Raw genomic sequence first — 27,987 nt, forward strand, 5'->3', positions numbered from 1 at the left:
CTCGCTCCCGGTGGCCAGCCCCCGTCCCACTCGTAGGCCAGGACCCCGCCCGCCTCCTCACGGCGCCTCCACGCCCCCCGCCTCCGCTCCCGCCCCCGCGTCGCAGCCCCCCGCCCGCGCGCCAGCCCCGCACACCCCTCCGGCTCCTCGCCCCCGGGAGGGACGGGGAGGGACGGGACGCACCTGAGCGGGCGGAGCGGGGGGAGGGGGCGGCCGGGCCTCGGGGGGAGGGGCGAGCGCTGACCCGCGCTACACCTCCCACTTCCGGCGGCGCGAGCGGAGGGGGCGGGGCTCGGCAGCGAGAGGAGCGGCCGCAGTGGCACCGGCCGCCCCCGACGGCGCCCCCTGGCGGCAAGAGCTGGCCCCGCGGAGGGGACGCGGCCGTGCGGAAGCCCCTAGGACACAGTGGACTCTTCCGGGACGCTAGGAAGAAGGGAGATGCCCTCGCGAGGACGGAGACACCCCCCCCGTGGAGGGAGGCGCTCCTCCTGGAAGGTCACGGGAAAAGTCTGGATCGCGGCCGTCTGAGGGAGGAGACAAAGGTGTTTTTAAAGATCGCAACCGAGACGCCCTTTCCAGAGGACACCATGAAAAAGACGTCCTTCGGGGGAGGGGGCCCCCTCAAGATACCCGGGACTCCGAGACGGCGGGGCCCCGCGAGGAAGCCCGCCACCTTGCACGCCCTCCCCGAAGGAAGGACCCGGGAGCAGCCCCGGCGCCCGCGGCTGAGCCGCGCGGCCCGGACCCGCCGCTGATTGGCTGCGCCGCGAGGCGGAAGTGACGTTGCTGTCACTGCCCCTGACTCCCGGGAAGCCGCGAGTTTCCGCGGGGCGGCGGCGGCGGGACCTGCGGTCGCGCGGGTGAGGGGCCGGGCGGGGCGGGGCCGGGAGCGGGGGGCCGGGGCCGAGGAGGAGGGCGCCGCGCGGGGGCGCCCAGGGGCGCGGGCGCCGCGGCCTGGGACCCGGACAGCGGGTCCTTCGGGGGAGAGGAGCGCTGCGGTGCGCGGCACTCGAGGCCGCGGAGGGGAAACCGCGGAAACAGCCCGGCGCGCAGCCCGGCTCCCGCGAGCAGGTGCCGACGGTGCGAGGACGACAGTCTTGGGAGCGGGGTCCCGGGCTGCGGCAGCCCGTGTGTCCTCCGCTCCCTCGGCGCCGGAGCCTCGCAGACCTGTCCCGCGCCGAGTGAGGTGAAGGTGTGCCTCGGGGGGTGACGGCTCCCGGCGAAGCCCGGGTGAGCAGCTCCTCTGGAGGGCGGGAGAGGAAGCGGCGGCCAGCCGCCCTGCCCGGCGCCGCGGAACCCGCCGAGACGAGGAGCCTGCCTGGGTGGGTCACTGTCGGCTAACAAGCCGGGCTTTGTTTCACTTGTCCGCGCGGCAGGCACCTGAGCGTCGCGGGGCCGCCAGGGCCGCGGGAGGCCGGGGAGGACTCTGAGAGGGAGCGCGCCTGGGCCCGAGACGCGGGGAGAAGGGGGTGTGGAGCGCGGAACTCCGGAGGGCAGCGGTAGGCGGCGCGCGGCCCCTGCTCCCTTTCCAGGGGGACTTTGTAAAACCCCCATTTTCCTGTGATGTTCTGAGTCAGATCCACTTGGGAGCGTGTGGGTGCTGAGCCCTCCGCAGGGCCGCTCCCGCAGGGAGCAGGAGCTTCTGAAGGAGCCCGGCCGCCGGGAGGTACGCACGCGCTCTGCCCCCAGTTGCTTGTCCCCGTCCCCAGGGGGCCCACCGCTGAGCTCTGATCGGGCCCTTCTGTCAAACCTCGGGCGGCGCGCGGTGAAGCCCGAGCCCCGCGTCGGAGCCGGCGGCCCTTCCCGCTTCCGGCTGCCCCCGGCCCTTTGCGCCTGTTCCGCTCCGTTTGCCTTCTCGGGCTTTCCCCATTCCCCTGCCTCCTGCCTACTCTCACCGTCCCTGGTGCGGAAATCAAGAAGTTAGCTACCACCTGGACTTCTACGAAGCAGTGCTACCTTTTTTTTTTTTTAATGTTTTTATTGAGAAAGAGGGTGAGAAACACTGATCTGCTATCTTCTGCACGCCTCCTACTGGGGTTTGAGCTGGAAACCTGGGCCCTGACGGGGAATCGAACCAGCGAACTCTCAGTGTGCAGGGTGACGCCCAACCACACTGGCCAGGGCGCTACCTACTTTCTGAAGGGGAGTTTTTGGCAACACCTCAGGCCCTCTTCTAGGCCTCTGGGGAAAAAGAAAAGAGGTGGTCTGACGGTTAGGACAAGAAGCGGAGCTCCTGGGTTTGTACTGATCTGGCCTTCCTGTCCCAGTTCCGTTCCAGTTTATGACTTATTTGAGGTCCTTGGAAATGGTAGTTGATGTTTGGCCAGTTTCTTTGGTTACAGGTCCTGGAGTTCATGGTGAGCCTCTGTTCACTCCACTGGGTTTGGAAGGATACCATTTCTTTTTTTCTTGGGGTCCACAGGTCCGCAGTCTGCTCAGAGTCAACAGAACCCACAGTGAAAGGGATGCCTCTTCTCTGTTTGCACAAAATGACTGTGAGGTGGTTAGCCAGACCAGGAGCTCAACCTCACGAAGAGTCCAGGTGGGAATGGGGCCCCACTGGGAGGTCAACCCCAAGAAGTAAGCTGGGCAAAGATGTTCATCCCCTCTAAATAAGGGAGGAGGATCTCTTCTAAAGAACAGTCATGATACTGCCAGTAATCTGTGGAAGTGATAGGGTTTTTGAGCCCTTTTCATGGCAACAGTGGGAAAGAGCAGCATGGTGCCTGTTAGCAGTTGGATATGCTGCTTAATTATCTAGCGAGATGAGATTGGCCCATTGCTCCATGGAGGTGCTCACTGGTAGTAGTACTGGCCCACACTCCACCTGGATGCTTATCCCTGTTGGTCAGAAATAAATTTGAATAAAAAGGGGATCACATGTTTCCTCATTTGAAAGGAGTAGATTGGGGGTTTCCAGTTGCACATTGATAGCTCAGTCACCCTCTCAGATTACTGTAGTTATCAGCTCTTATCTCTCATGTCCTTTCTCTTTGTCTGCAGCCTACTGCTCTGATGCAGAAGGGGAGGCAGAAAGTGCCACACTTGGATGCCCCCCTGGGGCTGCCCACCTGTCTCTGGCTGGAATTAGCTGGGCTCTTCTTACTGGTTCCCTGGGTCATGGGCCTGCCAGGGACAGGTGGGCCTGAGGCCCAGACCCCAGGGGGGCTAAGCTGGGCTGTGCATCTGGACAGCCTAGAAGGCAAGGGGGAGGAAGAGACTCTGGAGCAGAAGGCAGATGCCTTGGCCCAGGCAGCAGGACTGGTGAATGCTGGACGCATCGGGGAGCTCCAGGGGCACTACCTCTTTGTCCAGCCAGCTGGACTCAGGCTGGACCAGCAGGTAGAGGCCATCCGGCAGCAGGCAGAGGCCATGTTAGCCAGGCATGAAGGTGTGCGCTGGCACGCAGAGCAGAAGCTACTAAAGCGAGCCAAGCGCAGCGTCCACTTCAATGACCCCAAGTACCCACAGCAGTGGCACCTGGTAAGTCCAGCTCTGCAGTTTTCAGCTTCAGATGGATAGGTTCTGGATATCCAATTCTTTTTTAAGTATTAATAAATTATTTACTTATCTTATTGATTTGAGAGTGAGAGACATCAATATGTTGTTTCACTTACTTGTGCATTCATTGGTTCCTTCTTGTATGTGCCCTGATCAAGGATCTAACCAGTATCAGGACAACATTGTAACCAACTACTGGCCAGGACTATCCAATTCTTTAGTGAACTCTCAACTGTGTTACTTTTCAGTTTGCCTGAAGAGATATTTCTCTGGGCTTCAGTGGTATGTTTCTTCCTTGGGCTCCACCTTCCTTGTGCTCACCTCTAGGGAGCCAGTGAGCTACAGTGGCTAGGGCATGGGTACCGGGGCCAGGCTGCCTTGGCTCAGATTCTAGCTCTGCCACTTAACTAGCATGTGCCTTTGAGCAAGCTGCCTAACTTCTCTGTGCCTCAGTTTCCTTCTCTATAAATGGGAGATTTTAATAGTATCTCTTATAGAGGTAGTAAGGGTAAATGAATTAACATGTGTGTTCCTGACACGTAATAAGCACTTTATAGTGTTAACTACTAAGATTATATTGTATAATGTTAACATAATATACGTTATGTGGCGTAATAACTGTATATATCCAACCTTGAGCCTAGCTGCCATTTCATCTTTATTGCCCATGAATGCTGCCAAGCTTTCCTGGAGACCCAGTTTTTGGCAAAGCTCTCACTTGTCCCTCCTTAACTCTGCCCCCACCTAGACCTATTGGTCCATAACCTCAGTCTGGCTCTTTCACGGCAGCCAAGATGAAAAGAGGTTGCTAGCTATACCTTGTGTCTCTGTGGGCTATGCTGTCTGTCACTGGATTGCCAAGGCTTTGAGACAGTTCCTGACCCTGTCTGTCCTGCAGAATAACAGGCAGAGCCCCGGCAGGGACATCAACGTGACAGGTGTATGGGAACACAACGTAACTGGGCGAGGGGTGACTGTGGTGGTAGTGGATGATGGAGTGGAACACACCATCCAGGATATCGCACCCAACTATGTGAGTGGCCCTGGAATGACCCTTCCCACCCCCATGTCTTACCTCCATATTGCCTCAGGCTTGTCCCCTTTCTTAGAGGTCCTTGAGCTAAACAAAAGGGACTGGGAGTGGGATGGTGTTCATCTTCTCCTTCCCCAGCCAGCATCCCAGACTGGCAGTTAGGATGTGGAGTGGCTCCACCCTCAGCAAGGGAGAGAATCCCAGGTGATGCTAACTGGTTCCTGTCACAGTTCCCTGCCTTGGGGAGTAGAGAGTAGAGCCTTTAGGCAACTTCCCTCTCCACACAAGTTCTGAGCACTTTCTTCTCTCTAAAGCCTGGCCTTTAGGTAGCCCTAAATCGTTTTTATCCCAGGTTTCCCAAGTCATGGAGCAGTTTTCTGGACATATTTCTGTAGTGAATGGAAAAGAAGTTTCCTAAGAACTGTGGCACTTCTCACTTTTGCCCTGGTGTCCTGCCTCATATCTTGTAGCCCATGTGGTTTGCAGAGAGAGATGGGCCTACCCTGGCTCCAAGCCCAAACTCCAGTTCCCTTTTCTCCCTGAACTCTAAGACCTGACCTCTTATAACCAGTGAGTGATCACATGTCACCCCCTCCCAATGTTTCAGAGCCCTGAGGGCAGCTATGACCTCAACTCTAATGACCCTGACCCCATGCCCCACCCGGATGTGGAGAATGGCAACCATCATGGCACTCGATGTGCGGGAGAGATTGCTGCTGTGCCTAACAACAGCTTCTGTGCAGTGGGAGTGGCATATGGGAGCCGCATAGCAGGTATCTTTCATTCTAGCCTCTAGGTTTCTCCTGTGATGGAGTCTTCCTTCCCTACCCCAGCCCTGATTGTGTACTGTCTGTCCTACCCACCACACACACAGCATAGAACTAAGGGTAAGCTTGTAAGAAATGTCTATGGGACAAATCATTTCACTGATGTTTTTCTCAGTACAGTGGTGTTTTAGACATGCTTTTAGCAGCAACCCCCGCCATAAAAACAGACAAAAGTAGGAATGCTCTTTATGCAGGATGGAGGCTCAGGTCCCACCTGCTGTCTCCTCTTCCCTTTTTCTGATCTTGGTTGTACCCCATCAATGACCCAACTCATTGCAATACCTCCTTTACTTACCTGTGCTATACTTGTATTTTTAGTTTACCAGACACCTTATCTGCCCTACCTCCTTGACCCCGCTTATCTGTGGAGGCTCCTCTCCTGTCTCCCAGCTTTCCAGCTCCCGGCCCTTCTGGTGGTCGCTGTCTGCTCTCCATCCTTTCAGGAGGCCTGAAGAGCCCTGGCCTCGGCTGGGGGTGGTTCTGTGGCACCTTCACCTTTTGGTTTTTGTCCATCAAGGCAGAAGGTGAAAGGAATGAATGGGGAAGCTCTGCCCACGCTTGGAACCCATGGACTGAATAAATTGGCTGTTTTCCTCTTACACTCCAGCAGAGGGCAGCAGCCCTCTGTAAATGAGGCTACTGAGGGCGCCAGAAACCTTCAGGGTCCAAATCCCTTCTGAAAGCTCCTTTTGTCCCTATGCAGTCACCAGGATGTGTGGCCCACCCCATTTTAGAGGGTGAAGTTAGGCATCCATGGGAATAGTTCATGGCAGTGAGTATCATTTACTGAGCACCTTCTGTGTGTGAAGCACCTGTGTTTTACATGATTAAGGATGCAAATATTAAGGGAAACTTGGCTACCTACAACCTCTTTCCACCAGACCTGATGATCCTTAAAGTCTAAAATTTAGCACTTCTGGACAGGTACATACACATGGTATAAAAAACACAAGAGCACTTCGAGGGAGAAGTAAATGTCCACATATGGCTCCCTACCACCCGGTCCCCATCAAGGGGACTCACATTATTGAGGAGCTAATGTGGCCTTTGCTGCCTAGGTATCCGGTTACTAGATGGACCCCTCACAGACAGCATGGAGGCCGTGGCATTCAACAAGCACTATCAGATCAATGACATCTACAGTTGCAGGTGAGACAGCCAGGAACTGGTGAGAGGGCGAACGGCTCAGACACCTGGGACTAGTTCAACAAAACAGCAAAATGAGCTGACCCGGCAGGTTCCAGCAGGGGTCTCCTTGGGTTCAGCCTGTCAGTCCATTACCCTCATTTCTCCAGATCCCCAGCCACTGGGTTCTTAGTTTCAAGCCTCATGTCACCCCAGTAATCGGGTTACCACGTGAGAAGTGCACCAGCTATTTAATAAACTCATAGGCCTCTCGGAAAGAGTGGACTTCCTTGCCCCCCACAGCTGAGCTGAGTGCCCAACATCTCTCCCCTCTGCTCTACATACGTACATAAACACGCCTGCAGTTTTGGGGTGTGGTTATGGCAGGGGGTCAGGTGGGATTAAAGAGAAACAGATTGGGCTGCCCCGTGGCACCCATGGCACCTGTTCTTCCCCCATCCAGTACCTCCCTCAAGTCCATGACATCCACAGTACATTTCCTCTCAGAGAAGGAATAGAGAACTCAGACCTGAGAATTGATACAGGTTGAGTACTCCCTCCTTGGGTGCTCTTCCCTCAAGCCTAGTCGTAGATCCCGAGATCAGGAGAGGGTGGCCCCAGTCCCTGTCTACCACTTTGTTCTGTTTTCTACCTGAGACTGGAGAAGGGATTTCTAGGAGCAGGTTAAAATAGTCCTAAGTTGGGAAAGTTTTCAAAGCAAAGAACCTTAGCACATATTTTTCTTTTTCACTTTGGAGTGGGGGGGCTGAACCTTTGAACCTTCTGTCCTTTAATCATGGGGGTCCTGAACTGGAACTCTTGGGAGGAGAGTAAGAGCCCAGGCAGAGGGATGGCCCACTATGGGCGGGGGAAGGGCTGCCACAGACTGGCTTCCCGCTCTTCCCTCTGGGTATTTCTCAACAGCTGGGGACCAGATGATGATGGGAAGACAGTGGATGGCCCTCATCAGCTTGGAAAGGTAACTGAACCACGGGAAGACTTTAGGAAACCCCAAACACCCTCTTCATTCACCTCTAGAAGAATACTGCAAGTCAGTCCCTCTCACCCCACCCCCTTTTCAGTTCCAGGCCTGTGCCATCTAGCCCTGCCACCTCCTTTCTGGAAGACCACTGCTAATTGGACAGGAGGGTGGAGGGGGTCACAGGTTCTGAGAGAGGGAAATGGAGCAGTGCTTTGTGATGGCTTCCCTTTGATTTTGTGCTTGGCTCCCCATTTCTGACCCCACCAGCTCTGATAAGCAGAGTACATCCGACAACAGTTGCTTAACTACCAGCTCCTTCCCCTTCTTGTGCCCGCCTCTATTTTTATTTTTTTGCTATTTTACTTATTTTTTATCCTCACCTGAGGATATTTTTTCCATTGCTTTTTAGAGAGTATGGAAGGAAGAGAGAGAGAGGAACATCCATGTGAGAGAGACACATCGATTGGTTGCCTTCCACACATACCCCAACCGGGGCCAGGGATTGAGCCTGCAACCGAGGTACATGCCCTTGACTGGAATGGAACCCGGGACCCTTCAGTTTGCAGGCCAACGCTCTCACTGCTGAGCCAGATGGGCCAGGGCTTATGTCTATCTTTCAGTCTCTTCCTCCCATGCCCGGGGCCTTTGGGCTTTTTTCCTTTCCAGAAGAGGAGGAGAGGGCAATTTGTATGGAAGGTAGAGGTCTTTCTGTGAGTTTCCTAACTGATTCCTGGGCATTTTTCTCCTCAGGCTGCCTTGCAACACGGGGTGGTCGCTGGCCGTCAGGGCTTTGGGAGCATCTTTGTGGTAGCCAGTGGCAATGGGGGCCAGCACAATGACAACTGCAACTACGATGGCTACGCCAACTCCATCTACACGGTCACCATAGGTAGCACCCTTGTGCTTCTGTGTGTGTGTGTGTGAGACTCAGTGGTGAGGGGACTGTATCTTGATGTGTGTGTCACTCACTGTGTGGTGAGGGGCCTGTGTCTTTGTGTGTGTGTCACTGTATGGAGAAGGGACTATATCTTGGAGCCCCAGTGCTGTGTATGTAAGTGTATGAGCAGGATCTTCTCTTAGGGCCAGACAGTGAGAAGGGAGTCACCCTGCTTTTGAAGGATCTTGGGACTTCTTTAGGATGTATTGTGCCATGGGAATGCTTTCAGTCCTGCATCTGGAGATATCACAGATGGTACAGCTGGTTAGGCCTCTGTTCCGGCCTCTCTTCCCGTGGGCCACCTGCCTCCCTCCCCTCTATCAGTGCTGCCTACCACAGATTCCCCATCTCAGGTGTACTTACTTATTTACCCAATCTCCGCCCTGAGTGTAGGCTTTTTGAGATTAGACTGTCCGAATTCCTTGCCCGGTATGTGTCTCACAGGAGACACTGAATACTGAGGAAAGTGAGCATGTGAGTGAATGAGGAGGTGCAGGGGGCATTCCCCCAGTTCTACCTGGGAGCAAGCCTATGGGGAGAATGGTATCTAGGGCACAGAATACCCTCTGCCCATTGACGTAGCCTGTTCAGGTGAGGAGTGTAGGCACTCTGGGGCACTTGGGCCATTGAAATCATTTTTTAAACTCAGGACAACCTCCCAGCTGGTAACTCAAAGGTGACTCTGCTACTATCAGGCTTTTATCTCAGCTCCCATGGCCCCTGCTCTGTTGCAGGTGCTGTGGATGAGGAGGGACGAATGCCTTTCTATGCAGAGGAGTGTGCGTCCATGCTGGCGGTCACCTTCAGTGGTGGGGACAAGATGCTCCGGAGCATCGTAAGTGCCTCGCGGCCCTCCACTCCCTGCCTCTGTCCCATCATCCTGCTTCCCTGTCCTGCCCTCAGCTTCCTCCTCCCCAGCAGATCTGCCTCTGAGGGGGCAGAGCTGAGGACTTCGAACCATCTGTGAAAATGACTTTTATCTTTAAAATTTTAACTTGCAGGTTTATATATTGTTAGAGGAACTGCTAAGCGTCACGCTGACTTAAGAACTTCTTTGAAATGTCTTTCTTTGGTAGAATTTTGGCTTTGGCTAATTTTTGTGGGCTTAAAAAAATCATTCCATTGCACTTCAGCCCTTATGTAAATACTGAGTTCTGGTCATGTTCATTATCAGGAGTGAGCTCTAGTGGTTGTGTTTATGGGATAGGCAAGATGAGAAGTCAGGGGGTGTCTCTGTCAGCCCAAGAGAGAGCTCTTTCCTTGGACTAAAATTGGGGCCACAGCAAATGAGATTGAGAGCAAGGGAGTGGAGCTCCGCGAGCTATGGGAACCTTTTAAAGAATTCAGGGTCCAGTGCCTGCCCCCGGTTGGCTCAGCTTCATCCCAGTGTCTTCAAGCCAAGTCTCTGGGCCATCCTCCCAGAGCTCCCTGCCCGGCCCTGCTGCCCATAACAGAATGAAGTGGGCCAGGGCTGCAGGCAGGACTGGGCTGCAGCCAGGTGTGTCAGATTTCCCCAGTGGTGATGGCCGGTGGGAGGTCTCTCTGGGGCCGTTGGGAATTAGGCTGCTTGGTCCCCTGCTGGGCCAAATTCCCTTTCCAAATCTGAAATTTTGTTCTGCCAGTAAATGACTTCTGGTTAACACAATGTTCCAAGACTCTGGGCCAGTTGACCCCTGCCGCCCCCCTTCGCGCCCTGGGGAGAATAGAAGAGGGAGTGGAGTAAAGTCCAATAGCAAGAGAGGTTTTGCTCAGCAGGCGGGGATCTGGGTGCAGAGGGCACCCCCATCACCACCAGGCCAGACTGGGCAAGAGCAGGAACATACTGTGCTCTGGCGCCCTGGCAGAACTCTCCAGAATCGCTCATCCCTGCCCCACCCAGGAACCAACAGGGCTCCCAGGCATGACTCTGTCTTGTTCTGGGGGGGGGGTGGATTTTGTCCTAACTAAACTCCACCTCTCACCCCCACCTCCACCTTCCATCGGAACTGGAGCTTGTCCAGAAGTGAAAAGAGTTTGTTTCGCCAAGTTTCCATCTTTGGGATGTCTTCGCCTTGGAACGCTCCTGTTGCCAGTTCTGTCAGTGAGCAGCTTGGTGAAGCTGTCTTCCTGAGGGCAGGGTGTGGAGGCTCATGCTGCCACCCTTTGGCTGCCCAGGGCACTCCCCTGGACTTCCCAATGGCGCCTGGGGCTCCTGCTATCACCAGCAGGTTCCCAGAACTCACAGCTACACACCAGACTGTGAGGCTGTTTCCTTAACAGGAAACAAGCAGTCTGCTCCCTGGCACAGAGCAGGCCTCCCTCTGGGGAGAGTTTCTTCCTTTCCTTCTGGGAGTGTGCGGCATCTGGGTGAAAGTCACATCTCCTGCAGCTGCTGTAACAGCTGGGAGGGAAGCAGTGAGTACAGTGGAGAAAGGGCAGCTCTTGGCAAAAGTTAGGACCCTGGTTTCTGACCCAGAAGAGAAGGTTGGAAGAATAACATTCTCTGGTCTTAATATTGGCACCGTGTGCTAGATCCAAAGTGCCACAGAGTGGAGAAGACTTAGGGCTCCTCAGTTAAACTCTTTGTAGTTCCAGGGTCGATAGCAGCATAAAAAGAACTTGAGACCAGACAGATGCCGTCTCTCCCCCTCCCCACAGCCTCTCTCCTCCCTCCCAGAACCACAGTAGAGAAGGGGGAACTCCCGGAAACCACACCGAGGTATCAGGCCCAGAGCAGTGAGGCAGCTTGTCCTGTCAATTGCCACAGGCCAGGGCAGCCAGGCAGTATAGACGTTGATCCATACTGGCCCGCAGGATGGGCAGGGGACAGTCCCCCCCCCCGTAACACACTCCCTTTGTTTGCACTGTTGTCACTGCAGCTCCTTATTGCTGAGCCGCCAAATTGGATTTCCTCGAATGGTGCTGTCACCGTTGTCCCAGCTCCAGCCGGGGCCCAGGAGCTCCCTGCCCACTTCCTCTATCTGGCACAGTTGTGGGGTCTGGAGGGTTGGGAGTGGGGGCTGGGGTGGAGACTTTGGGAATGGCTCATTAGAGCAACAGGAATCAGGACACTCCCCTGCACGTAGGCCTCTCACATGCCTCTATCTCCTTCCCTCACTACCAGCCCTCATAAGTCCTCCTTCAGTTGTATTTGCCTTTCTCTGTTCTCCTGAGATTCCTTGTGAGGCACAGAAGGATTGAGGAGCTCCTTCATTCTGACCGGCTAGTGGGCCTCCCTCTGGTCAAAGACTCAGCTCTCACAAAGGAAGGGCCCACCTGAGAGACATGCTCTGAGGACCAGCCTGTACCGCCCCCTCACAGCACCTGTGAATACAGTATCTAACCCACTGCCCCTCCTATTTCACGTCCCAGGTGACCACAGACTGGGACCTTCAGAAGGGCACAGGCTGCACTGAGGGCCACACAGGGACCTCAGCCGCAGCCCCTCTGGCAGCTGGCATGATAGCCCTCATGCTGCAGGTGCGGCCCTGCCTCACGTGGCGCGATGTCCAGCACATCATTGTCTTCACAGCCATCCAGGTGAGATGCTGCCTGGTAGACACATGTCCTGGCCCATTCTACCCCAGAGTTCTGGTTCCAAGGACTTAACAGGTGTCAGGGAGCTTCAGATTCTAAATGTTCCAGGTGTTAGGTGCACATCTCTTTCAGAGTTGCATGTGTATAGAACAGGTGTGGGGACCTCATTAAGACCAGAGACCTCAACTCATTCATAACTATTCTGATGATGCCGTTGTACCTGCAAAGGAGAGCTCTGGCTGGGCTTCCTCTCTGGAGCTTGACTCCTGGCTCCTTCTCTGGAAGCAGGCCATTGGGTGGTGACATCATGGAGCTTTGACCTTTCCTCCCAGCATTCCTTGGGGAACCCATTCCCAGTGGCCTTAGTGGGGAGAGTGTGGATTGGATCAGCCAGCAGGGTGAACAGGAAAGCCAGAGTTAGGTTGTTGAGTTTACTTTGGAAACTCAAGAGACTAATCAGGACCTCTGCCCTCTCAGTACAAGGATCTCCGTGCGGATTGGGTCACCAATGAGGCAGGCTTCAGCCACAGCCACCAGCATGGATTTGGCCTGCTCAATGCTTGGAGACTCGTCAATGCAGCCAAGGTGAACATGTGTTGGCAGGGCAGGGAGCCTGCATGGAGGGACCAAGGGAGGGGGCTAAATGCCTAGACCATTGCCTAGCATGTTGTAAGTGCTTAATAAATTTCATTCATTCATTTATCCTCATCCCAGCTGATACCCATTTTACCAATGAGGAAGCAGGCTCAGCACTTTAATTGAAGTTTCCAAACCATTTGTAGGGAGTAAATGGGACCTGAGTGTACCTTGGAACTCTCAGGGGCTCTGGCTCTCATCTTCCACCCTGGACACAGCCATTGCCTCCGGCTCCTTGATTTGGTGCCAGAGGGAACACTCCCTGGTGTGAGCAGGAGCCTCAGGAATGAAAGAAGGTGGTGAGGAAAGGAAAAATACAAAGACCTGGGCCCTAAGGACCGAGTTAGTGAGAGAGTTGGGCCAGTCTTTGTTCACCCACCACCACCCGTTTCCTTTAACAGATCTGGACATCTGTCCCTTACTTAGCTTCCTACGCTAGCCCCATGTTGAAAGAGAACAAGGCTATCCCACTGTCCCCCCACTCCCTGGAGGTACTGTGGAATGGTAAGTAGTCCACAGAAAGGGGGTACGTAATCTTGGGCTTGAGATTTGGGGCGGGTAGTGGGGATCTCACCCTCCCTGGGTCCTGCCCCCTTCCTTTAAGAGCTGAGCTTCAGCCAAACCTGTGGAGTTTTCTGTGACCATTTTAGGACATGTTGCTGCTTCTGAGTTGGCTGGCCCCCTGGCTGTTTAAACAGACCTTTCTCCCGAGCTACTAGTCATGGAAAGGAGCTGCTGAGCAACTGATTAGAAAGGCTGGTGGGGAAGTGGGGTTGGGACTTGGGGAGACTAGGCACGAGTTGAAAGATGTCCATTTGAATTCTAAGCTGAGAGCTTGCCAGACAAAGTAAAGGAGTTGGGGATTTCTTCCTTTGATTCTCAACCTTGGCTAATGCAGAGAGTCACATGGGGCCTGCTGGGGGTCAGACAGAGGAGAACGTGGGTGTCTCCCCAGGATGTAGCTGCCCATCTGACCTGCCTCCATCTCACCCAGGGTCACCAGGGCTATCTGAGGTCTGTAAGTGAGAGACAGGGGTTTGGTGTTGAGCACAGTGGTTGGGCACCTTCCCAGAAAAGAGGGACGCTGGACTGGGAAACTTGTGCTGGAGGACCATCTGTCTGCAGTTTTCCCTGAGTTCCCATGTGGTGTTTCCCCACCTCCAGCTCCTTGGGGGACTTTCGTTTCCCTTGAGAAATTTTGGCAGTTATTCGCTATTTTTTGTGAAGTTGTTCTGTGCCCAAACTAGAACTCCATCCTCACTTTTCCCTCCCTCGTAAGAAGTGATCAAAACCAGAGCAACCACAAGAGGAGGGATGGCCCAAGAAGGGAGCTTGGAAAGAAGGGTCAGAGGCAGCTTCCCCGGGTGGCGGTGTCCCTGGAGTCATTGTCTCTCCCTGACCACATCCAGTGCTTGCCCAGTTGCCCTTTAGGTGGAAGGAAATCCATGGGTGTCGTTCGTTGCATTTTTTGTAAAAAAGATGGTATCTCGGAAAGGGCACAAAGCATCAGCCAAGGCAGAGAAGTTCAGGAACAGCCCCAGGAATGCAGATCAGGCGGAACCCCCAGGCTTGTCTTGGAAACTCTAGTGTCTGGAGATGGTGTGCCTTTTAACTTTCATCCTCGACCCTCCAGGACTGCGTCCTGTCACTTAGGCAACACAGTAACCCACAGTCACATCTGTCAAATGAGGGGTTGACTTAGAAGAGGGTTGGGTCCTTCCCAGCTTTGTCATCCTCTGCTTCCCACCTCCCAGGGCTGTTGCCCCAACATGTCTGACAAACTCCCCTAGGTATAGAGGCTCCTGGCAACTGCATGTTTGTCACTAGAAAGCCCAAGAAAGAATAGACTGTCCTGGGCGGAGGAGACTGGGAAGGTCGTGGAGAGAGGGTGAAGCCAGGAGCAGTGGAGACCCTGAACGTTCGGCATGCAGAGCCTGCCATTTGTTTGGAGGTCCACAAGCAGGACTTGGCTAATGTCTGAGCTCAGCAAAGGTGCCATCCCTCTGTGGGAACGCTCGTAACCCTGAGCGGACCAAGCAGAAGGCACAAGTTCATGTGTCTGTGTCCTTAGAGGCTGAAGGAAGTATATACAGTTAGTGGAGTGTTGAGCAACTCAGTCCTGAGACAGTCAGGAAACCTCTTCCTTGGAACCAAACTGTAGTCTGTCCACCAAGACCTGGGTGGCTCCTTGGGAGGGCTGCAGAGGAAACTTTCTGTGAGGTGGAGGAGCTGAGGTAGGAGAGGAGGGAAGCGCCAGGAAGACGAGCAGCAGTGTCTACTAGGACTGCCGCAGGGATGGGATGTTCTCTCTCTGCTGAGTTCAGTGGCCTCTGGCTATAGGAGGCTGTTAAACACTTGAAATGTGGCTAGAATGACTGAAGAACTAAAATTTTATTGTATCATAATTAAATTTAAATAGCCCCGTGTGGCAAGTGGCTACTGTGTTGGGCAGTGCAGCTTTATAGCAAGACAGGCTTTTAGCGCCCCCACTGGCCGGAGGGTACGGGGGAGAGGGACTGGGGCCCCTGGTTCCTAGACCTCACTCTGGGTCTGAGCTCTCTACCAGAGAGGAGGTGGGGAGTGGAGTCTGTGAGGATTGTCTATAGCACAAGGGAGTGTGTGTGTTTATAGAAGGTTCCTGAACACCACTTGCATTGACCTTTTATCCTTACTGGCCATCTGAGTGTGTGGCTGACCCTCTGCCCAGGCAGGGGGCCCTGTTCCTTCACTTCACATGCTCCCTCCCCACTCAGCCTGCACTCTCCCCTGTTTCTCCTCTGCCTTCACTCAGCCTCGCTAACCTGTCAGGACACACATTACAGTCCCTTCCACGCTGCAGCCTGTAACCTTTTCAAATGAATTATTTAAAGCATTTGCTGCTTATATCACACCCTCTCTCGACCACTGAAGCTTTACTCCATCACTCATGTGCCTCTTCTGTCAGACCCTGGGGCTGGCTCAGAGCTCATCCTTCCCAACCTTGTTGCTTTGAGCCTGTTAACGAGGCCTTTGTAGCAGCCTCTCCTCTCCCAGCATCCATGACCTCCTTGCTCCTTTGACCTCCTTGCTCCATCGCCTCTCCCAGCAGCTCTGGCGAGGTACTTGCTTTCTTGTCTGCCCCCCCCACTGCTCCCAGCACAAGTGCCCCTGGACTCACCCCACAGTTCCTGTCCCCCCCCTAACATTTTCTTCCTCAACAGAGCAGCTGATCTCAGGACTTCAGCTACCACCTCTTGCCAAATGGGTCCTAGATAAAAATCTCTTGTCCTGGTCCCTCTTCAGGGAGGAAGATAGAGACTCTCACAAGCTCCACAAGGCCAGGGGTCTTCTGGTCAGAGGGTACGAGTTTTAAAAGACCCTTACCAAAGGCCAAATTACAATGACAAGATGATCCTCATCAGCTAAGACTTGAGTACTTTTTATGTGCCAAGCACTATTCTGAGTATTAACTCATTTAATCTAGTGTTTTCATGTACATGGCCACCCAGTCCCTGTGTAGACCAGTAAGAAATGCCACTGTGCATGCACTTACAGACAGGCGCTCTCAGGGCTCCTTCTGGATCCCAGTTCATTCCATAATGCTGCCATTTACTTTCCATGCGCCCCTCTGTCATGTCAGTGCTCTCCTCCAGTTCTGCCATGAATATTTCCCTTCATCTTTCTATTCCTAAATCACTGTGTGATGTTGGCTAGTCCACCAGTACATTACAGTAGCATGGACGAAATTTCAGATTTCATTATCACCTCTCGAAAGCCAGCTTGCTTTTCAAGTTTCTCCCATTTCTGTCCCTGCTATTACTGTTCCCTGGACTCCCAAACTGGAAACTCTGGAGTTTTCAATCCCTCTGTGTCCTTTGCTCCTCCCCAGTCTTCCCCTATCCTTTCCCCTGCTATTTAATCTTTCATTTATTTCCCTGAAATATCCCTCAATTGATTCACTCATTCTACAAATAAGTGAGACTTACCTCTTCCCAGGCACTGTATTAAGTTTTAGTGATTCAGAGCTAAGACATGTTTTCTCCCCTCAAAGAGCTCCCAGCCTGGAAGGGAGACAGCTGCTGTCCAGGTAGAGTGCAGTGTTGTAAGCACTGCAGTAGAAGTGACACAGCGTCAGGGAGAGGCTCCTCCTGCCACCATATAAACCAGCCAGGGGAAGAGGGGATGAAAGGGACTTCCAGGTGGCAGGGCAACATGTGCAGAGAGCTGATGGGATCTTCAGGGAACCAGGTCGTGTGGTCTAGCCGCAACGTGGGGTGTGAGAGCAGGAGATCTATGAGGGCCAGTGGCCCGTGTGCCCCATTGTGGGGAGCCCTCAAGACCAATTGTCGTCAGTCAGTGTTCGCAGTAAGAGAGAACAGTCAGCGAGACTTCCAAGGCCTTAACCTTTTAGAGACAAGTACTCACCCTGTACTGATGAGGTAACATGATGCCTGGGGAGTCCGTTATGGAATCTGGGAAGGAAGTGGGTGTCACCATGAATGAGATTGGCCATGTGGTCATAATAAACTTAGGTGTTGAGAAAACCTGTTCTCTCTACTTTTATATATGTTTGAAATCTCCTAAAATAAAAATTTATATGTAAATGTATATGTTTACATAAATAAATGTTTTGTATATTTTTTAGTATATAAAAATATTAACAAGGGCTTAGCTTAGGCAACTGGTTAGGTGGTGATGCCAGCAAATGACATTAAGAATCCAAGAGCAAGAACAGACCTGGGGACAGGTGACAGTGTGAAAAGCAGAAAGAGAATTTTGGTTCTGTGTTTTAGGCTCCTGTGCATCACCTAAAGGTTATATTCAGGAAACAGTTGGATAAATGAGTTTGAAGGTCTAGACTGGAGGTGATGGTTTGGGAGTCACCAGCATAAAAATGGAAGAAAAAAGTCTGGGGAAATGAGTTTACCAGGGCTGGTGGCTAGACGAAAGATAAAAGAGGACCCCGGACACAGTCAACATTAAAGGAGTGGACAGAGGAAAGGAGTCTCTGAGAAAACATCTGAAAAGAGATGGCCTGAGTAGGAGAAAGGTCAGGAGGATAGCAGCATAGGACAGTGACAGTGAGAGGGAAAGTAGACAGGGCTGAAGGTGTCCCTGGGTTTTTGAAGAGGCCATGAGGACGTTGAGATGCACCGTCTCAGGTTACTCATATGGGAAAAGCTAGATTGCCACTGGTTGGATAACTAATGGGGCAGAAGATTTCTGGTTAAAGATGGCACATTGAACACATGCTTTTATCTCTGCTTTCTCCCAAAACCTCACCAAAATAAGAACAAAGAAATAAAAGGGTATAAGCGCAAGGACAAAGAGAATGAGAGAGGAGACCACAGCAAGTGAGATATTTCATCACATCTTTGGAAGATGGAAATGAATGGAGAAGTGAACAGGGCTAAGAAAATCGCATAGTAAATACCTGCAAGGGGCATGCTAAGAAACAAGCCCATTCACGCCACAGAACCCCAAAGACACAGGAAGGACTTGGAGGCCCCGTGTACTACAGAGGACAGAGATGAGGTATGACACTAAAAACAGGGATCAGTTAAGAGGAAGACTTCCAAGGACCTTCTCCCATCCTTAACCGGCCAAGTGTTGGGAAGTTTATTCTCCAGAGCCAGGGACCCAGGTACAGCAGAAAGTGCAAGACTGGGAGTGTACCGAGAGAGGGAGACCCTTCCCACCAAGCAGCTGGTCAGACCCCAAAGCACTAGCAGGAGAGGAAGATTCCTCTCTGGAAAAATGGAATGATCCCTCATCAAAAGACATGTAGATACTGATATGTGGGCCCCTCCGTGAAACAGTCCTGTCCCAGCGCAGTAACTTTAAGGAAGCCAACCAGTTGAAAAGCTCCACCCATGGTTAGAGTTTCCCACTGGCTTTTGAAGATAATAAGGATCACTGGCCATTTGAAAAAGTGCTCCAAAACCCTCCCAAATTCTGAAGAAAATTTTTTCAGTCGATAAAACCCAGCCTAACTAATAATCATATGGGAAGGTAGAATAAGGATGTTTTCAAAGGTGCAAGTCTTTCCCATGCTCCATTTGTCTGAAAACTGCTAGAAGATGTGCTCCCCTGCAGTGACTAGGAATCCCAGAGAAGAAAACGATAGAAAGAAAGAAAAGCAAGGAGGGAGGGAAGGGGTGGAGAGGAAGGGGGAGGGCACAGAGAGGAAGTGAAGCCCAGGTGGGAGGTAAAGGACGGTCCTAGTCCAACAGCAGTGCAGCAGGTAGAAATGGGGCAGAAGGTTCCAGAGAGAGCCACCAGTGGGAAGATGGCATTGAGGGAGCCCCTGACTTGCTGGTTCACTTGAAGAATAGTATCCAGACAAGTGGTTCTTTTGTGCCGTTTGCCAAGAAGCAATAGGGACATGAATTTAAGTACACTAAAAAACAGGGCAATTATTAGTTCTAGAGGGCAAGACAGAGAACTGTTGAGGAAATGAAATATAATCGTTGTATACTACTTGACTAAATTCCACATATTTATAAGGTCATTGTGTGGTAAACAAAATATTGATCTAATCAAAAGTTTGATGTAACTATTTTGAGAAGGCAGAGGAGCAGGCAGGTGGGGAGAAAACGTGGGCTTGGTGTTGAATCTTTATTTGCTGTAATCGAAAGCAGATAAATAATGCCTTTATTGATATACCATGAAATAGCCATACATGCTTATTACTTAGAAACATGAAGGTAGATCCCAGAGGAAAACAACTAAAAGCAATAAAAAGTATTTGCTACTCGGGAGTGGATGACAAAGGTGGTGAGGAGCAGGGTAGGAGCTCTTTTATATCATAAGCACTCCAGAACCAGTTTACTCTTCCCAGGCCCAGTAGTTACTCTAGGTTTAATATGTACATTGCAAAGCAGAACCAGCTTCAGATTTGTGCCAGCCTAATTCCAGAGATACAGAAATGTTATTCCCATATAGCTCTATTTCCTTTACCCACTTTTTTTGTGTGTTGTTAAAAATATTACATCTGTTGTTACAAACCCAGTAATACACTGTCACAACTACTTTACCATCTATAGCCATTTTCTTAGCCCGGTACAACCTTGCTCCCACTCACCTTTTGTGTGCTGTTATTGCAAATATAGCACATTTCTATATGCATTGTATACATGTTATTGTGTGTAATTGTTTTTTAAATTAGTTAAGAGAAGGAGATACTATTCATTTAAATTGTCTTCTACGACACAATTACAGTTACTGGTGTTTTCATTTTTTTGGATTGAATTACTATCTGGGATCATTTCCTTTCAGCCTAAAGAACTTTGTTTAGTATTTCTTATTTAAGATAGGTTTGCTGGCAACAAGTTCTCTCAGTCCTTGTTTATCCAGAAGTGTCTATTTTGCTTTCGTCTTTGAAGGATAGTTTTGCTGGATTATAGGACTCTTGGTTGACAGCACTGCCTTTGAGAGTGACCAGATCTTGCATTTATCAGAAAAAGACTTTAAAGTAACCATTATAAACATGTAAAAGAGAAATGAAAGGAACCATGATTAAAGAAATAAATATTTGAGCCCTGGCTGGTTTGGTTCAGTGGTTAGAGTATTGGCCTACACACAGAAGGGTTGAGAGTTTGATTCCTGGTCAAGGACATGTACCTCGGTTGCAGGCTCAATCCCCGGCCCTGGTTGGGGCGCGTGCAGGAGGCAGCCAATTGATGTGCCTCTCTCATAATTGATGTCTCTCTCTGTCCCCCATCCCCCCTCACCCTCTTCCACTCTAAAAATCAATGGAAAAAATATCCTTGGGTGAGGATTAACCAAAAAAAAAAAAAAGAAAGAAAGATTTGATGATAATGTTGCATCAAATAGAAAATGTCAATAAAAAGATAGAAATTATTAAAAATTAACCAAATAGCCTGGCCAGCGTGGCTCAGCAGTTGAGCATGGACCTGAGATCCAGGAGATTGCGGTTCAATTCCCAGTTAGGGCACATGCCCAGGTTTCGGGCTCAATCCCCAAAGGGGGGCATGCAGGAGGCAGCTGATGAGTGACTCCCTCATCACGGATGTTTCTCTCTCTCTCCCCCTCTCCTTCCTCTCTCTGAAATCAATAAAAAAATGTATTTTAAAAAAATGAACCAACAGCCCTGAACCAAACAGTTTGGCTCAGTAGTTAGAGCATCAGTGAACCAAAGGGTCACTGATTTGATTCCCGGTCAAGGGCATGTACCTTGGTTGCGGGCTAGATCCCCAGCCCTGATCCTGGTGCATGCAGAAGGCAGCCAATCAATATGTCTCTCACATCTATGTGTCTTTTTTTCTCTCTCCCTCCCTTTCTCCCTCCCTCGCTCCCTCCCCTCTCTCTAAAAAATGAATGGAAAAAGTATCCTCAGGATTGAAAAAAAAAATGAACAAAATAGATGTTCTGAAGTTCAAGAGTATTATTAAAACATTCACTAGAGGGACTCAACGGTAGATGTGAATTGGCAGAATAAGACTTAGCAAACTTTAAGATAGATTGATAGATATGCAAGCTGAAGAACAGAGAGAAAAGAATGAAGAAAATGAAGAGAGTCTTAGAGAAATGTTGGGCATCACTAAGTGAACCAATATACATGTAATGGGAGTACCAGAAAGAAAGGACAAAGAGGAACAGAAAGAGAGCCAAAGAAATAATGGCTGAAAACTCCCCAGATTTACTAAAGAACATCACCTTCACATCCAGGACTCTCTAACTGAATTCCAAGTCAGATAAATGTAAAGAGATCCACAGACACATCATTGTAAAAATGCTGAAAGTCAAAGACAAGGAGAAAATCTTGAAAGCAGCCAGGGGAAAATGACTCCTTACTTACCAGGGAAGCCCAATAAAATATCCACTGACTTATTAGCAGAAACAGTGGAGGCTAGACCACAGTGGGTACATTTAAATATATTCAAATTTCTCAAAGAACCAGTTTACTTTTAAAACCATGTACATTGTTTTGATAGAAAAAAAAATGGTAAGGATGAATGGAAGGGTAAGTAGGGATAGTGAATACAGATATCTCTTTCAAGAAGTTTAACAGCAAAGAAAAGGAAATATGATACTTATGTAATCTTAACACTTTTACTTTATGTATATTAACTAATTTATGAACTGTATGAAGTAGGTACTGTTACTACCCCCGTTTTACAGCTAAAGAAACTAATGCAGTTCTCATAGTAAATGGCAGAGCTGAGATTTAAACCCAGGCTGGACAGCTCCAGAGTCCAAGCCCTTAACACTCGGAGGAAGTAGGTGAAGAGCTGAGAAAGGGTTTGTTTTGTTCTTCATTGGTTGTAGGAAAGACATAAGCAAGATCTAGCCAAGAAAATGAATAATTGGGCTGATCACTGTGAAAGGAAAAGAAAGCAGAGGGAGCTTGAGAGTGTACACGAGTGTGTCTGAGAGTGAGCTGGGATCAGCTGGTTAGGAAGGGGGAGCTCGACAGATTTCTTGAAGAGCAAGAAAATGAAAGGGTCCAGGAGGGAGTGGGCAAGGTGGAGGGAAAGGCGAGGTCAGGGAGGGAGTGGGCAGGGTGGAGGGGCAGGAGAGGTCAGGGAGGGAGTGGGCAGGGTGGAGGGGCAGGAGAGGTCAGGGAGGGAGTGGGCAGGGTGGAGGGACAGGAGAGGTCAGGGAGGGAATGGGCAGGGTGGAGGGACAGGAGAGGTCAGGGAGGGAGTGGGCAAGGTGGAGGGACAAGAGAGGTCAGGGAGGAAGTGGGCAAGGTGGAGGGACAGGAGAGGTCAGGGAGGGAGTGGGCAGGGTGGAGGGACAGGAGAGGTCAGGGAGGGAGTGGGCAGGGTGGAGGGACAGGATGTTGTTTTCAGAGAGGGTGGGACATTGGCTTTGAAGGGTTTACAGATGAAACTGAAGAAAATACACCCATGTACTCACGCACACACACACACATCTAGATGGGTATTTCCCAACATGTTATCAAGAGTTTTGGGACCTTCTTTGTTTTCATTTTTGCTCAACTACTTTTCTAATTTGTCTTCAATTAATTTGTGTTGCTTCTGTAATAAAAGGCACTATGAAAGTTGCTAAAGCATCCAGAAGTGAGGGAGTCCCAGATCATGACAAGGGCCAGGGTCTGCTCATGGGAAGGTTTGCTGACATGGGACAGAGAAAGGTCTGTGGAGCTGAGGTGGTAAAGAAATATAAGTTATGACATCAAATAGTCCCCATGCATACCAGAGTTTTCGTGTATACTGGGGTTGCACTTCTGTGAATGCAGTGAGGGGGGTTGAGCAGCAGGCCGGTAGACCCGGGGTTGGGAAGGACAGAAAGTGGTGTCCCCAAAAGGCTCATGCCTTTCCTTTCCTCTTTCATCTTCAATCGTAGCTATCAGTGCTCGCACGGCCTCAGCCCTAGAATAAGGCGGTCGCATTTTAGCTGGGCTGTTGCCTGCTTCTTCCTACTCCATCCTACCCAGAGCTGTGAAGAGTAACCTTCCTTAAGCAGTTTTTTGGGAAAAAGTTCCATCCTTGTTCAGTAATCTATAATGGCTCTTGCTTGCTTGTTTAAAGTAAACTTTGAAAGCCCATTTCATCCCAGGTTCCCCCGCCCCAGCTTTCAGCGCCTCTCTGAGGTTCTTCATCTGTAAAATAGAGATGCTGCTCTGCCTCGCCTGTTAGAATGAATTAATGGGGGAAATGGTGCTATAGAAAGGATTCTTTCTCATTTCAACCTGATTTCTTAATATTCCCCAATTAAGTCTTCTACTTCAGTAGCTTGTGTTTTTTTAAGAGCTTTTATTTTGAAATAGTTTTAGATTCACAGCAGGTTGCAAAGAAATGTTCAGGGAAGTTCCCGGTACCCTTCTCCTTATGTTAATGTCTTAAATAATTATAGTACAATATCAAAACCAAGAAAACGACATTGGTACAATCCAGAGAGCTTATTTGGATTTCACCACTTAGACATGCACTTGCGTGTGGGTGTGTCTGTGTGTGTGCGTGTGCAGTTTTACCACATGTGTTGCTTTGTATAACCACTGCCACAGCCAAGATGCAGATGGCACTATCCCCACAGTGCTCCTTCGTGTCACCTGTATGGCCACACCATCCCCTCTGACCCATCCTTAAAGCCTGGCCTCCATCTCTACAGTTGTTACGTGTGAATATTACATAAATGAAATCATGTATGATGTATCCTTTTGATTTTGGCTTTTTTTTAATCCTCACCTGAGGATTTTTCCTTTGCTTTCCAGAGAGAGTGGAAGGGGAGAGAGAGAGAGAAACATCGATTGGTTGCCTCCCACACACGCCCTGACCAGGGCTGGGGATCGAGCCTGCAGCCGAGGTACGTGCCCTTGGCCGGAATTGAACCCGAGACCCTTCAGTCCGCAGGCCAGTGCTCTCACCACTGAGCCAAACCGGCCAGGGCCGATTTTTGACTTTTTTATTCAGCATAATTTCCTTGAAGTTTATTCACTTAAGTAGTTTTGTTTAATTCTGTTTGAAACTTGTTCATTTCCCCTCTGCCCTTGTAAATGCCTTTTCCCCTTCTAGAATACCCTATAGAGTGCTCGCTGCTAGTGCCTAAGCCTGTCGGACCCATCTCAATGCTGGTGTCAGTTATGTACACCTCATGCCGTAGCATCTCCCACTTGCAGTGGAGGGCAGAGAGCAGGTCCAAATTATCTTTATATTCCCGGCACCTGGTACAGGCCTGAACTGTAGGAGGTACCCGGTAAATTATTTTTTGGATGAATGAATGGTTGAGGTTCCCCATTTGGTTCTTATATTGTTTCTTCGGTATATGTTGTCCCCCGTCTAGACCCTAAGCTAGAGTGTAAAGTACCTGAGAGCAGCCACTGCGTTCCACGTCTCTGTGTACACGGGGCGTTCCTGTGGGGCTTCAGTGAGCGCGCGCCTTTGTGTGTGTGGGGATGAAGTAGGTGTAAGTGTTTATGGGCTGGTTTCCCGCTGCCCAGCCTGACCTCCTACAGTCAGCAGGATGGACCTGGAGGTGTCGGGGCTGAGGACCCTGGAGCATGTGGCAGTGACAGTCTCCATCACTCACCCGCGACGTGGCAGCTTGGAGCTGAAACTCTTTTGCCCCAGTGGCATGATGTCCCTTATCGGCGCCCCCCGCAGCATGGACTCGTACGTATACCTGCCCGTGCCTGCTGAGCTCTCTGTAACAAGGGCCTCTTCAAGGGGAGAGAATTGGATGCTGGCACTGTGCTGAGGTACCATGGCATGGCGACCTTGCAGCTGGGAGCCAGTTGCTATGGGCTTTCCACAAGTGCTCACAATGTGCTAAGCACAGCACTTTACACATATGTTCTCTAATCCTCATAAGGCCAGTGCAGAGTAGCATTTGTAACCCCTTTTACAAATGAGGAACAAGTCACAGTGCCAGTTAGTGCCTGAGAAAGTCACGCTAAACCTGGACCTGTCAGACTCCCAGCCTGTGCTCGCCCTGCCTTGCTTCCGCCACAGCACACTGACGTAAGGCCCTCGGCCCATGAGCTCCCGGGGCAGGGGACAGCACGGGAGGGCCCCTCAGGCATCCCCCCAAATGGCTGTACTCAGGCAACAGCTGCTCCATTTTCATGGCTGCTACAGTAAGAAAAGGATGTTTCTGGCAACAGGGTCCGTTCCCTGCTCCATGCCTTCCAGGTTTTCTGTGCTCTTCCCCAGGGACCCCAACGGCTTCGACGACTGGACCTTCTCCACTGTGCGGTGCTGGGGGGAAAGGGCGAGAGGGTCCTACAGACTCGTTGTCAGGGATGTAGGTGAGCCTACACACCCTCCCATCGGGCCCTGCCTTTTGTGGTTGCCATCTGCTCCCTCTGGATCTGAGTCTCCACAGAAACTGTCCATGTGGAATACATGGGGTTGCCATTGGACCAACTGGGTAGACCAAGAAGCAAGCCCCGTCCAAAAAGTGGGCATTGTATCTAAAGTGTTCATTTGTGCTGCCTCTCATGTTCCTGAGCTTGACTGGCCTACTTTTCCTCAAGGTGGCAACAAAAACTCAACCACATTCCAAGTCCTTTCACATACAGCCACCCTTTGGCCAGCCCTGGTAGGCAGGTAAGGGCAGGGCTAATTTTCACCATTGTTTTGGAAAAACAAGCCCGCCTAGATGTCTGAAGTGATTTGTGAGTAACCGGATTTCAGTGAGGGGACAGGAGACTGGACCCACCCTCACCCTCACCTTCCAGTCCAGTTAGGTCTTCACTAGACAGGTGGTTTTCAACCCTTTGATTTAGTAGGAGGACTTTTTCCCCCAAGCAAAATCCCAGCTAAAACCTCAAAACATGAAAGAAAGGCAAAACTTCTCTGGTTCAGTGTCCCACCTTTCAACCCCCCTTCCATCCCAAGGGGACCCTGTGAAGCAGGTCTACGGAACCCCAGGCTCAGCGGGACACAGGGAGACAGCTCCTGTGGCCAAGTCCCTTTACGTGGCGGGACAGGGAGGGTCTCTGCTATCCATGTGGCCAACAGAAAAGCAGGGGCTCATGGCCTGCCTCACTTGCTGCCCTAGGAGATGAGCCGGTGCAGGCTGGCACCCTCCGGCAGTGGCAGCTGATCCTGTATGGCTCTGCGTGGAGTCCGGTGGACATCAGAGACAGACAGAGGTAGGTATAGACACGTGTCAGGGAAGGCAACTCATGGGGATAGGGAGAGGCCACTCGGGCGCTCCACCCCCCTGGGAACCTTCGTGCACCCTCCCCTTTTTGTTGTGGGGCCTCTCTCCTTTCAGCTCTAAGAGGGGAGGGTGGGGAGGGCAGATGGTTCCAAGTTCAGCCGGGCAACCCTGTCTCTTGTTCACCACAGACTAATAGAAGATGCCATGAGTGGGAAATACCTGCATGAGGGCTTCACTCTGCCCTGCCCTCCTGGGCTCAAAATTCCTGAGGAAGACGGCTATACCATCACCCCTAACACCCTCAAGGTACCAGAGCTGGGACTCATACTGGGGGGCAGGAGTGTCTGGGGGAGTCAGTCCTTGGAGGGATAGACAAGGAGGTGGGAAGACTGGGGGCGCCCCTCTGCTGGCTGACTCTGAGAGCACTTCCTCTGTATGTAGGTGAGTGGTTTGGGGTGGGAGAGGCAGTCCCCAGTAGGAGAGAGACTTTCTAAGCTCATCATTCTGGGCTGAGAAAGGCCACAGGCTTTGGGAAACTGTCCCTAACTTAGGTGTGAACTTTTCCCTAGACCCTGGTGCTGGTCGGCTGTTTTACCGTCTTCTGGACTGTTTACTATATGCTAGAAGTGTACCTAAGCCAGAGGCATGTGGCCTCTCACCCAGTTTGTAGGAGTCGACCCTACCACTGGCCCCAAAGAAGCCGAAAAGCCAGGGAGGAGGACACAGAACTGGAATCAGCGCCACTTTGCAACAGCAAGGATCCAGGTGGAGTGGAGATGGAGGGTGCAGGCCCTCCCACCACCGATGGTCCCCTGGCCACAGACATGCAGCGGAGGGAGGAGCAGGTCTGCTGACCCCGGCCTCACAGACCTAGCTGGGGCGGCTCCTCTTCCCACCCCACCCACCCACTCCCCCTGCGGGGAGCTGGAAGAGGTGTTCCTGATGCTCATGTCTGCAACGCAGAGGCTAAGGAGCATCTTCTGACTGCTCAGGGAGGCCAAGGCTTTCTAAGGCACGCGTGGCAGAGGAGTGGTGCCAGAGAACAGTGTGGGAGCAGCCACAGGACCTTCCTCAAACCCCACAGCTTTGGGTGAGAGGCCTCGGACAAGGGACTGGCGTCCCTTGCTGGGTAGACTCCATCCTCACTTCTCCTGGGCAGGCCAGTGATGTCTGCCTGTGCCTGGCTGAGAACGTGCCTGTGTGGCCAGAGGAGCCTCTCAGCAGAAACATCACTGGAGTCACTGGGAAGAGAGCTCAGAGGTGCGGGCTGAGAAGGGCCCCAGGTATGCCTGTTCTAATGACCCAGGACCCCAAAGCAGCAGACTTTTCCTCTCCTTACCTTCCTGCCTAAGCCGTGGACCTTGGACGTACTGGTATGGCCGCCAGCCCTCAGCCCAGCACACGGCGCTATGAGCCGTTGCTTCCATTCTCCCTAATTGGGAGCCAGCCATGAACACAGCCACTCACCATCACCCCCTTCCTCCTGAAGGGTCAGGACAAAGCTCCTGCAAAGCTGGGGGTGGGCCTGGCCCAGGGCTGTGCTGCTGCACCAGGAGCCTGCGCAGGACTATGACAGGCGCCAGTCACTGCTGCCCAGCCCTGGACCACCCTCCTTCCTCTGAAAAGTGCTCAGGGAAACGGCCTCCCCACCGGAGGCCAGCTGTCTGCACCGCAGGCTGACTCTCTCCTTCCATTCTTGGCCTCCTCCCCTCTTGTGAGCTGGTTGGTTGATTTGGACTTTTTTTTTAACACTTAAGATTTGGTTTTCTCTTTTCACAGCAACTTTTGTTGAATTTTTCCTGCACAGCTTTTCCAAAATAAAATCCTTCCACACAACCCTGCTGTTCCTCATCTC

At 51.5% G+C, this 27,987-nt stretch overlaps 2 protein-coding genes across 2 annotated transcripts in view; one reads left to right on the forward strand and one right to left on the reverse strand.

Annotated features, from left to right (window-relative positions):
- Positions 1-235, reverse strand: part of RNF214 (ring finger protein 214) — a 52,254-nt gene extending 52,019 nt beyond the window's left edge. Inside the window, exon 1 of the mRNA XM_087821516.1 lies at positions 184-235. The gene's annotated coding sequence lies outside the window, so the exon portion shown is untranslated. The remainder of the gene's footprint in view (positions 1-183) is intronic.
- Positions 236-1,192: 957 nt separating this feature from the next.
- PCSK7 (proprotein convertase subtilisin/kexin type 7) lies at positions 1,193-27,968 on the forward strand. Its single transcript, XM_016204734.2, has 17 exons — positions 1,193-1,322; positions 2,423-2,542; positions 3,004-3,483; positions 4,400-4,534; positions 5,142-5,307; positions 6,420-6,510; positions 7,411-7,465; positions 8,219-8,357; positions 9,140-9,240; positions 11,757-11,924; positions 12,399-12,506; positions 12,959-13,061; positions 24,481-24,637; positions 25,178-25,272; positions 26,028-26,121; positions 26,321-26,438; positions 26,702-27,968. The coding sequence occupies exons 3-17, from the start codon at positions 3,016-3,018 to the stop codon at positions 26,984-26,986; spliced, it is 2,283 nt and encodes a 760-aa protein (XP_016060220.2). The 5' UTR covers positions 1,193-1,322; positions 2,423-2,542; positions 3,004-3,015; the 3' UTR covers positions 26,987-27,968.
- The last annotated feature ends 19 nt before the right edge of the window (positions 27,969-27,987 follow it).

Source organism: Miniopterus natalensis, chromosome 11, assembly GCF_054644295.1.
Source record: "Miniopterus natalensis isolate mMinNat1 chromosome 11, mMinNat1.hap1, whole genome shotgun sequence".
NCBI lineage: Eukaryota > Metazoa > Chordata > Mammalia > Chiroptera > Miniopteridae > Miniopterus > Miniopterus natalensis.

What these genes read in the sequence shown, in the direction of transcription:
- PCSK7 (XM_016204734.2), top strand. Translation starts at nt 3,016, where the DNA reads ATGCAGAAGGGGAGGCAGAAAGTGCCACACTTGGATGCCCCCCTGGGG. An exon ending in GCCCTCATCAGCTTGGAAAG is followed by an intron (nt 7,466 to 8,218) that starts GTAACTGAACCA and finishes TTTTCTCCTCAG; the next exon opens with GCTGCCTTGCAACACGGGGT. An exon ending in ACTCGTTGTCAGGGATGTAG is followed by an intron (nt 25,273 to 26,027) that starts GTGAGCCTACAC and finishes TTGCTGCCCTAG; the next exon opens with GAGATGAGCCGGTGCAGGCT.